The 12,102-nt window shown below is 43.0% G+C and overlaps 1 protein-coding gene across 1 annotated transcript in view; it reads right to left on the reverse strand.

Moving 5' to 3' along the window:
* me2 (malic enzyme 2, NAD(+)-dependent, mitochondrial) overlaps positions 1-12,102 on the reverse strand; it is a 91,843-nt gene that overhangs the window by 30,117 nt on the left and 49,624 nt on the right. Inside the window, exons 3-5 of the mRNA XM_084322849.1 lie at positions 8,970-9,103; positions 7,231-7,380; positions 6,640-6,715 (exon numbers count right to left, since the gene is read on the reverse strand). Of these exons, the coding sequence (XP_084178975.1) occupies positions 6,640-6,715; positions 7,231-7,380; positions 8,970-9,103 (360 nt within the window). The remainder of the gene's footprint in view (positions 1-6,639; positions 6,716-7,230; positions 7,381-8,969; positions 9,104-12,102) is intronic.

Raw genomic sequence — 12,102 nt, forward strand, 5'->3', positions numbered from 1 at the left:
TAAGTTAGTTCAAGTTAGTTATTCATTTATATGTGCTATTTATAAGAGGGCTAACTTGTTGCAAAATAATAATGATAATAATAATAGCCTCATTAAAATACTATTGTTGCTTCGGTTGTTTTCAGCGTTTTATGTGCATAATCTATTTAGTTTGAAATGTTCGTTGAAATAAGTAGATTTTTCGTTTTTGTTTATTTATTAAGTTAATATAAAACCATATAGTCACATTTTAGAATACAATAGAATAGAATTTTAGAATACAACTAGAAACACTGTCCTGGCCTGCTTCTAAGTTCAGTGACAAAAAAAATAAAAAATTGGATTTTTTATTTTTTTTTAATCATCTCGCGGCCCTCCTGTGGCTGCTCGCGGCCCACCTTTGGGTCGCGACCCCGACTTTGGGAACCACTGGCCTAAGCTACTGATTATAAATGCACAACACTGTGCAATATTACACTTACTGTATACTTCTGTATATTTGTACTGTATTCCTTTTACTGTATATTTAATTCTATCTTATCATTCTCACAACACAACACCCCCTCTAATGGAACATTCCAGGGTGGATGTGCGTTGCGTCACACTCCGTGGCCAATCTGCGCATGTGCATGGGGAATCGATGCTTAAAAACGGTCTTTTTCGCTGCCAATTTAGTTCTGATCGATTAGGAATGTCTTGCGCCGTGTTCAGGAGATTCAGGCGCATACAAGTCTATTCGATCATGTCTCTAGCACCCCCACAGCCGTATCTGCAATCACTTAATGTCAAGGCTCTCATCCACATTCATTCATTTGCCCCCCCCGCAATCTCCTCCCCGATTTCAATGTAACGCGGAAGTGTATTGGTTCAGAAATATAGTGTAGCAGTACAAATGCCAACCCTACCCATAATGCACTCCAGGCAGACTGAAAGGATTGCAAATGATACAGTAATTAACTATGCTATGTGGTTATGAAGTTTTGATACAGTAACTGACCCTATGATATGTAGTTATGAAGGTTGGTACAGTAACTGACCCTATGATATGTAGTTATGAAGTTTTAATACAGTAACTGACCCTATAATATGTAGTTATGATTTTTTAATACAGTAACTGACTATGATATGTAGTTATGACGTTTTAATACAGTAACTGACCCTATGATATGTAGTTATGAAGTTTTAATACAGTAACTGATCCTATGATATGTAGTTATGAAGTTTTAATACAGTAACTGACCCTATGATATGTAGTTATGAAGTTTTAATACAGTAACTGATCCTATGATATGTAGTTATGAAGTTTTAATACAGTAACTGACCCTATGATATGTAGTTATGAGGTTTTAATACAGTAACCGACTATAATATGTAGTTATGAAGTTTTAATACAGTAACTGACTATGATATGTAGTTATGAAGTTTTAATACAGTAACTGACTATGATATGTAGTTATGAAGTTTTGATACAGTAACTGACCCTATGATATGTAGTTATGAGGTTTTGATACAGTAACTGACCCTATGATATGTAGTTATTAAGTTTTGATACAGTAACTGACCCTCTGATATGTAGTTATGAGGTTTTGATACAGTAACCGACCCTATGATATATAGTTATGAAGTTTTGATACAGTAACTGACTATATAATATGTAGTTATGAGGTTTTGATACAGTAACTGACCCCTCTCAGTCTTTTTCTAAAAACAGAACCTGTTAATATGATGTACACGGAACGTAAACCAATCCCGGTCACCCTCTTTATCTGGGAACGCCCAAACCCAACTTCGGTCACGCCCCATCTTGCGCGGCATTCTGGATCTTTCCTCACAGCCCCACCAGATTTTGACGTCGAAAGGTAGGTGATATGAAATCATACTTATTTTAGAGTATATATATCAAATTTCATGAGTATTCATCTATATTTAGTCATCTAAAGACTACTAGATGTGAACGTTTGTACCACTGCAACGTTATAATTGTTCGAATGTGTTCGGGGCGACGCTGTTTTCCAAGTAAAAGTAGCATCCTGTTCCTTAAACATGAACTCCCACTTGCCCCAAGATGAAGTCAGATCGTTTGTTTATGTTGCTAGCATATATAGCCAGTGTTTTGTCCGACGAAATGTGTTGTACATTTGTAATCTTAATAAGAGATCTAAGTTTGTCTGAAGTGATGAACTGAGGTCGCGCGAAAATAATCGAAGGGAGAACAATAATTGTTGCGGGGAAAATAATGAACTGGTTTTCTCTCTCTCTTTCTCTCTCTCTCTCTCAATCTCTGTATAAAAAACATCTGAAGCATAGACAGACAGAGTGACAAAGTCCAGAGACAGCACAGCAGACACGGTAGGTTTGTGTGTGCTTGTTTGTTTCTCTACAGGTGAATGGCGGTGTGTGTGTGTGAGGCTGCCATGCTGAACTGGGTGAAGGTAAGGTTGTGTGTGTGTGTTTGCATGTCTGGTAATATTTCGGCATAATCATTTTGGTTTCATGCTCATTCATATTCAAGTTCATTAACAATAGGCAAGATCTTCTTGATACCTTCCATTGTTCTTCATCTTTTCATCAGAATTTCACTCATATCCAACAAACCATAGCAATAAACTAAATTCATCATTGAGGTCAACAACCTCCTTATCCATATTCAAAAAACAATTCAAATCTAATTTAATTTCATCATAAATCACTCACATACAGTAAGTTCCCTCCTAGCACTGTTTTTTTTTAAATAATGTGCTAAATAAATCAAATAAAATAAACTCGTCAGTCGTACAATAATAATAAAGTTCATATTATTTTACTTTCTTGTTTAAAATATTTTTGTGTGTTTGCAGAGCATGCCTAATATCCGGCAAATGCGGAAGAGGGAGAGGAAGGTGCGTCTGTGGGCCCCGGAGGCTATGGATCAGGCCATTGCAGAGGTCAGAGCAGGCAGGTGGAGTGCGAGGCGGCCGGCAGCCACGTTGTTCGAGGTCCCTAAGTCCAGCCTGATCGACCGACTCAGCGGAAAGGTGTCTCTGGCCTGCAACATCGGCCGGAGCACCTATCTTACCCCTGAAGATGAAAGTTCCCTGGTGGAGTACTGCTTGTACTCTGCCAGTTATGGGTTTCCGCTGACGAGGTTGCAGGTCCTGGCCCACGCCCTGGCCATCTATAACCTCTGCCACCCAGGGAACCTAAAAACATCCCTTGGCCAGGGGTGGTGGATTAATTTCAGGGAGAGGCAACACCATCGCCTCACGATCCGGATCCCGGACACCATTGACCGTGGGAGGGCAGCCTGCGCCAAGAGGGGGGCCATAGAAGAATACTTCAAGCTCCTCACCAGCACCATGGAGGAGCACGGGCTGAGGGAGAAACCCTGTCATATTTACAACTGTGACGAGACGGGGTTTCAGATGGACTCCAACCGGAGGAAGGTCGTTGTGCCCCGTGGGACGAAGCACACCTACAGGCAGGCCCAGGGAACCAGGGAACACATCACGGTCCTGGCCTGCCTCAACGTGGCTGGGGAGGACGTCCCCCCTTTTATTATTTATAAGGGGGGCTACCCAGGAGGGCCCTACAATAGGGAGGGAGTCCCCAATGCCCTCTACGGGAAGTCGCCAGCGGGGTACATTGACTCAGAGCTTTTTAGGAAGTGGTTCACCGACCACTTCCTGAAGTATGCCACGGAGGAGCGCCCGCTGCTGCATGTGATGGACGGTCACCAGTCCCACCTGGATCCAGAGCTGGTCCGGACGGCACAGAGGGAGAGGGTCATTCTCCTGTGCCTACCGCCACACACCTCTCACATCCTTCAGCCTCTGGATGTGAGTTTCTTTGCACCCTTGAAGGCAGATTTCTCCGGGCTTGTGGGAGATCTGTCGGCAGTTAGCCACTCCTTCATGATTTCTAAAAAGGAGTTTTCAAGGGTGTTCAGAGACACCTACCAGAGGCAGAAAGATCGGAGGGTGGTGGTGGCTGGCTTCAGGAGGTGTGGCCTCTACCCTCTGGACCCTGCGGCTATTGATTGGTCGCGGGTCATGCCGTCTGCCCCTGCCCCTCCCCCTGCATCTCCTGGTGCCAACCCTGCTGTTACCCCCCAGCCCAGCCCCCCACCCAGCCCCCGTGCTCCTAGCCCCCCACCCAGCCCCCGTGCTCCCAGCCCCCGTGCTCCAGTCCAGGACTCACCCCCCAACCCCTACCTCTCCTTATTGGTATATTGTAATCAAGCAGCGTCATAATAATACATTTCTTTTTAACTGCAGGTCACACCACCAAGAGGCAGAAGCTGGGGATCTGGGAGTGTGGCCGGTGTAAAAAGGCGAACCCCCCTGTGGACTCTGAGGGTTTGGTGTCGTGGGTCCAGTGTGACAACTGTCATAAATGGTTCCACACCATCTGTGTTCAGTGGGAGGAGGAGGAGGACGAAGATGCTAGTTTCTGGTGTTACTGGTGTTTGGATGAATGAGTGAGTGTATGAATTAAAAAATGTATAAATATGTATGGTGTGCTGTAAATAGTTGATATTTATGTATGGTGTGCTGTAAATAGTTGATATTGTTCTAAGTTATGTTTATTATATTTTTTATATATTGTTTATAAAATGTTAAAAAGTGCTGGCTGTTGTGTTAAATGTCATTTTTGTTGAAAACACATGTACTCACAAATGTTAATGTGACAAGTGATTGTGATTAATATTTTGTTTGTTAGACAAATAAAATGGGGATGTTGTTTGCTCCTGAGATGAGATGGTAAGACAAAGCAACGCTTTATACACTACCTTCCAGTTGACAGTAGATGGCAGCATTGATTTTAAAGGATGAAAACAGGTTCAAACAAAAGAACTCCATTTTCCAAGATATTTTTTCACAGTTCACAGGTCAGCAGGTCAGTAAAAGGTGATGAAAATGAGATCTGAACATGGGAGCGTTAAACTATGAATGCGCCCTCACGTCACCTCAATACAGTGACCGTAAATGGCCACCTAATTATCATAATTAAAGTGCATCATTAGCATTATGTTTGTTGTCTAAAGGGAACCAAAATGGTACAATTTAAGATTGTAATGTTATCCGCATATAGGACAAATAAAACAGCGTTAATTTGTAAAAAAACTCCAATGAAAACGGCGCAAGGTACGTAATATTCGCTATTGTTATGCAAATGTGATAGAATCCTATAAAAAGGTGGACGCATTTGGGCACCATGACGTTAGTACTAAAATTCTACTACTTACTACACTCTTTTGGGAAAAGAACCGTCCCAGACTATTCTAGGGGAGCAGTATTGACACTGTAGTGATGTACCAATGTACAGTTTCCTCCCCCTCAAATAATGTATATATTCTCTTTTAGAAACTCGGTCTGTAAATAAACAGTACTGTATATCTGTATGTCATAAATGTTATGATGAATTGAAAATGGGGGACCCTGATGTAAACAAGACGAAAGTCTTTCTCTAGTCTGCATTCCCTTAACAATTGTGTCAAGTCAAGTCAAGAGTTTTATTTGTCACGGCATACGAGTATACAATGAAATGCGGGTGGTCTTGCCCGCAACGATGTGCATAATACAATAGTAATATATAATAGAATCCAATAGAACGACATTGTGCAATAAAACAAGTAAACAGAGTAGGGCATATCGGTATATGTACATGAGTTATTTACAGAGCATAGTAGGACATGCTAGGTCCTGTGGTAGTGCAATACACTGTTAGCTACGGATGAGGCACTGGGTCTTTATGTACATGCTATATTATTATACAATCTCAAGTTATACTATACTATTCTTAAAGTGACCTTTCCTTTTGTAAAGTGGCCATAAGTGTGAGCGTGTGCCATTCTGCAATCTGTTAATAACTGTTACATCCCAATGTATATATTCCCCAGTGTGTGTCTCCATGTGTGTGTGTTCTCCATTTTTCTTTCCTCCCTCCAGCCATTGTTCCCTCCACCATTGGTCCCTGCCAGGCCTGCCCTTCCATTACCCAGCACAGCACCGATTGGTGGATGGTTTTCCAGACTCCAACACTCAATCAACACCACCCAATCATGGATCACCACACACCTGTTAAAACATGGCTTCTCACTTCAGTCACTCTCTCTCTCTGGCATGAGGCTAGGCCTAGTGTGATTTTGTAACCTTGACTTTGACAATATTGCATTTCGTTTATTGGCCTTTGTGCTTAGTGGTAATTGCCTTGTGTGTGTATGGCCACAGAGAGAGCATTGCTAGTTATAGTTTGTTTTTGTATATATTCTGCCTTTGTTTTATGTATCATTAATGTGTTTTTCTCTCTTTCTCAGGAAGCACAGATGGGGTGAGCTGCCATTTCCTTTGGATATTGTTTTCTCCTGTTTTGGTTAGGTAAGAGTAGTTTAGGTAATGTAATTTCTTTTACCATAGATTAGATTGGGTTTATTTGGAGTATAGTGGTGTTTGTTTGTTGTTTTGGCCTGGGCTCACCCTTGAGCTACATGTGCTTCCTTTGCATCTATCAATAAATATCATTGTTGTTTACAAACGTGGTCCATCTTTTCTGTCAACCAACTGTTATGTTACAGCCCTTTACCCTTAGACTCACAGGGGTCGTAACAATAACGTTTTCAATCAATCAATCAATACTAGCTATGGTCAGTTCTACAGTTCAGTAGGTTCTGGAGGGACTCACAGCCACGTTGGTCTCTGGCCAGTTGTCCAAGATGGAGCGAACGTGTCCTCGGTCCAGGATGGAGATGAACAGGCCCCTTGAGAGGAGAGACAAGGGCGTGTTTCAGCTTCTGGATGTTTCCACAATGGATCCAGGAAGACACTGGATTTTGTGTTTGTTTGTTAAATTAAACTGAACATCACTCAAAATTGCTGCCCTACAATGACCACAGAGGGGCGCTATTTCTACCACTACTACTGCTACCGCCACCACTAATACTACTACTACTACTACTACTACTACTACTACTACCACCACTAATACTACTACTACCACTAATACTACCACTTCTACTACTAAAACTATTACAACAACTACTACTACTACTACTATTACAATGACAACTACCACCACCACTGATACTATTACTACTACTACTACTACTACTACTACTACTACTACTACTACTACTACTACTACTACTACTACCACCACTAATACTACTACAGTACTACTACCTCTACCACCAATACTACTACTACAACCACTACTCATCCTCCTCTTACTAATATGATTACTCCTACTACTACTCCTCATACGACTACTCCTCACTTGGGTCTCCTGAAGATGTGTCCATAGTGTGTGCAGGCCAGGCCTACAGTAGGAGTGTAGACTATAGGCATCAGCTCCTCTATGTCCTGCATCAACACTCTGTAGAACAGCCTCTCATTCCTCTCCTGGATGCCCATCAGATAGATATACCTGTGGGGTGGGAGAGAGAGAGAGAGAGAGAGAAGAGACAGAGACACAGAGAGAAGAGACAGAGAGAGAAGAGACAGAGAGAGCGAGAGAGAGAGAGAGCGAGAGAGAGAGAGAGGAGACAGAGAGAGAGAGAGAAGAGAGAAAGAGAGAGAAAGAGAGAGAGAGAGAGAGAGAGAGAGCGAAAGAGAGAAGAGACAGAGAGAGGAGAGAAAGAGAGAGAGAGAAGAGAAAGAGAGAGAGAGAAGAGAAAAAAGAGAGGAGAGAAGAAAGAGGGAAGAAAGCGAGAGAGGAGAGAGAACAACAAACAACGATAGTGAACTGAGCTCAAAACGTCTAGCTAACGAACAACGATAGTGAACTGAGCTCAAAACGTCTAGCTAACGAACAACGATAGTGAACTGAGCTGAAAGCGTCTAGCTAATGAACAACGATAGTGAACTGAGCTGAACGTGTCTAGCTAACGAACAACGATAGTGAACTGAGCTCAAAACCTCTAGCTAACGAACAACGATAGTGAACTGAGCTCAAAACCTCTAGCTAACGAACAACGATACTGAACTGAGCTCAAAACCTCTAGCTAATGAACAACGATACTGAACTGAGCTCAAAGCGTCTAGCTAACGAACAACGATAGTGAACTGAGCTCAAGACGTCTAGCTAACGAACAACGATAGTGAACTGAGCTCAAAGCGTCTAGCTAACGAACAACGATAGTGAACTGAGCTCAAAACCTCTAGCTAACGAACAACGATAGTGAACTGAGCTCAAAACCTCTAGCTAACGAACAACAAGTGAACAGAGCTCAAAACCTCTCGCTAACGAACAACGACAGTGAACTGAGCTCAAAACATCTAGCTAACGAACAATAGTGAACTGAGCTCAAAACGTCTAGCTAACGCACTATAGTGAACTGAGCTCAAAACCTCTAGCTAACGAACAACGATAGTGAACTGAGCTGAAAACGTCTAGCTAACGAACAACGATAGTGAACTGAGCTCAAAGCGTCTAGCTAACAAACAACGATAGTAAACTGAGCTCAAAACCTCTAGCTAACGAACAACGATAGTGAACTGAGCTCAAAACCTCTAGCTAACAAACAACAATAGTGAACTGAGCTCAAAACCTCTAGCTAACGAACAATGACAGTGAACTGAGCTCAAAACATCTAGCTAACAAACAATAGTGAACTGAGCTCAAAACGTCTAGCTAACGCACGATAGTGAACTGAGCTCAAAACCTCTAGCTAACGAACAACGATAGTGAACTGAGCTCAAAACCTCTAGCTAACGAACAACGATAGTGAACTGAGCTGAAAACATCTAGCTAACGAACAACGATAGTGAACTGAGCTCAAAGCGTCTAGCTAACGCACGATAGTGAACTGAGCTCAAAGCGTCTAACTAACAAACAACGATAGTGAACTGAGCTCAAAGCGTCTAGCTAACGCACGATAGTGAACTGAGCTCAAAGCGTCTAGCTAACGCACAATAGTGAACTGAGCTCAAAGCGTCTAGCTAACGCACGATAGTGAACTGAGCTGAAAACGTCTAGCTAACGAACAACGTCAACGACAGCAAGGTTCCTCTTACTTCTGCAGGGGGTCGCTCATCTTCATGAGGTTGTCCCGGAAACGCTGGGCCTGGATGTCCTGGGACTCGATCTTAGGAGGCAGCAGACCCTGTATCCCCAGGATCTGACGCTCCGCGAGGCTAAACGCCATGCCCTGGAGGAGAGGAGAACAAGGGATGAGAGGCTAAACGCCATGCCCTGGAGGAGAGGAGAACAAGGGATGAGAGGCTAAACACCATTCCCTGGAGGAGAGGAGAGGAGAACAAGGGATGAGAGGCTAAACGCCATGCCCTGGAGGAGAGGAGAACAAGGGATGAGAGGCTAAACGCCATTCCCTGGAGGAGAGGAGAGGAGAACAAGGGATGAGAGGCTAAACGCCATGCCCTGGAGGAGAGGAGAACAAGGGATGAGAGGCTAAACACCATGCCCTGGAGGAGAGGAAAACAAGGGATGAGAGGCTAAACACCATGCCCTGGAGGAGAGGAGAACAAGGGATGAGAGGCTAAACACCATGCCCTGGAGGAGAGGAGAACAGGGGATGAGAGGCTAAACACCATGCCCTGGAGGAGAGGAGAACAGGGGATGAGAGACTAAACACCATGCCCTGGAGGAGAGGAGAACAAGGGATGAGAGGCTGAACACCATGCCCTGGAGGAGAGGAGAACAAGGGATGAGAGGCTGAACACCATGCCCTGGAGGAGAGGAGAACAAGGGATGAGAGGCTGAACACCATGCCCTGGAGGAAAGGAGAACAGGGGATGAGAGGCTGAACACCATGCCCTGGAGGAGAGAAGAACAGGGGATGAAAGGCTGAACGCCATGCCCTGGAGGAGAGAAGAACAGGGGATGAAAGGCTGAACGCCATGCCCTGGAGGAGAGGAGATTGATTGATTGATTGATTGATTGAAAAGTTTATTAACAGATTGCAGAATGGGTACAGTACAGTACAGCTCAATACATACAATTGTTAAGAGGATGCAGACCTGAGAAAGACTTTCGTCTTGTTTCCATCAGGGTCCCCCATTTTCAATTCATCATATGACACACACGACATACAGATAGACAGTACTGCTACATCTATAAATTTATGACATACCAGATTTTCAAATACAGTACTGTTTGTGATACTAAAAAAAAAATCCAGAAAAAGAGTGTACATTTGACATAGAAACTGTGCATTGGAGGAGGTTGGGTAGGTTGGGTGGGGCTGTACATTGGAGGTAGGGGGGGGGGTTGGGTAGGGGGGGAGGGCACTGTACATTGGAATACTGACAAAGCCATGCTTGGTCTTTATTGTACAACTGGGTTAGGACATTTGTAGGAGAGGAGAACAAGGGATGAGAGGAGGGGGATGGAAGCAGTGTTTTATTGTATTTTGGAGGGGGGGGGGGTATCTTAGGAGTTAGCAGACCCTAGAGAGAAATACGGAGAGCATGATGCGAGTGGGAAGTGTGAAGAAAGGTTTCTCTTCCTCAATACAATCATGTTCCATCAATCAATCAATCATGTTTTAGTGATTATATGGTAGCCCTGTATATTTCATACAGTGCAATGCTATGTGATGCAATACGATGTACTTTACCAACATCCACAGAAGGTGGCCTCTCTATGTAAAAGAAGCAGCAACATGGGTGGGATTAAAATAGGGTAATAATAACAGCATGCAGTACAATACAAACATAGAAAGCCAAGGCAAATGGCTTCTTGTATAAAAGCTAAAGAGGGCCTACTGTACTACGTCTCAAGTCCATCATGGGTTTCCCTAAATAATTGGTACAAGGGTGCAGCACGACTAACACATGATTTCTCTGTGCTCTGTTCCACTGTGTGTGTTTTCTGTTCAACATTAACCCTTTCACTACCACACTACAGGAGGTTAACCTTTCACTACCACACTACAGAAGGTTAACTCTTTCACTACCACACTACAGAAGGTTAACCTTTCACTACCACACTACAGGAGGTTAACCTTTCACTACCACACTACAGAAGGTTAACTCTTTCACTACCACACTACAGAAGGTTAACCTTTCACTACCACACTACAGAAGGTTAACCTTTCACTACCACACTACAGAAGGTTAACACTTTCACTACCATACTACAGAAGGTTAACCCTTCACTGCCACACTACAGAAGGTTAACCTTTCACTACCACACTACAGAAGGTTAACCTTTCACTACCACACTGTTAACCTTTCACTACCACACTACAGAAGGTTAACCTGTCACTACCACACTACAGAAGGTTAACCTTTCACTAACACACTACAGAAGGTTAACCTTTCACTACCACACTACAGAAGGTTAACCTTTCACTACCACACTACAGAAGGTTAACACTTCCACTACCATACTACAGAAGGTTAACCTTTCACTGCCACATGACACTACAGAAGGTTAACCTTTCACTACCACACTACAGAAGGTTAACCTTTCACTACCACACTACAGAAGGTTAACCTTTCTTTCACTACCACACTACAGAAGGTTAACCTTTATTTCACTACCACACTACAGAAGGTTAACCTTTCACTACCAGACTACAGAAGGTTAACCTTTCACTACCACACTACAGAAGGTTAACCTTTCACTACCACACTACAGAAGGTTAACCCTTTCACTACCACACTACAGACGGTTAACCTTTCACTACCACCATACAGAAGGTTAACCCTTTCACTACCACACTACAGACGGTTAACCTTTCACTACCACACTACAGAAGGTTAAACTTTCACTACCACCTTTTACTCAAACGGCAAGGAAGTGTTCAACAAACAGTCTATACCTCCTACTGTGATTGTCAAAAGTAAGCTCACTTACAATCTCTGACTGTATTATTGCCTATTTCACTACCACACTACAGAAGGTTAACAGTCTGTAGTATGGTAGTGAAAGGGTTAACCTTATGTAGTGTGGTTGTGAAAGGGTTAACCCTTTGTCGTGTGGTAGTGAAAGGGTTAACATTGTGTATTGTCGCAGTGAAAGGGTTAACCCTTTGGTAGTGTGGCAGTGAAAGGGTTAAACTATTGTGCAACCATATACACTGTACTTAAATAAATAACGTATTTGGAACTTACCCTTGTGTTTGCTATTTTATTGAAATTATGTTGCAAATGGAATTCTTTATTGCATACATTTTTTGGCTCT

Source organism: Notolepis coatsorum (assembly GCF_963971535.1).
Source record: "Notolepis coatsorum genome assembly, chromosome: 10".
Classification (NCBI taxonomy): Eukaryota; Metazoa; Chordata; class Actinopteri; order Aulopiformes; family Paralepididae; genus Notolepis; species Notolepis coatsorum.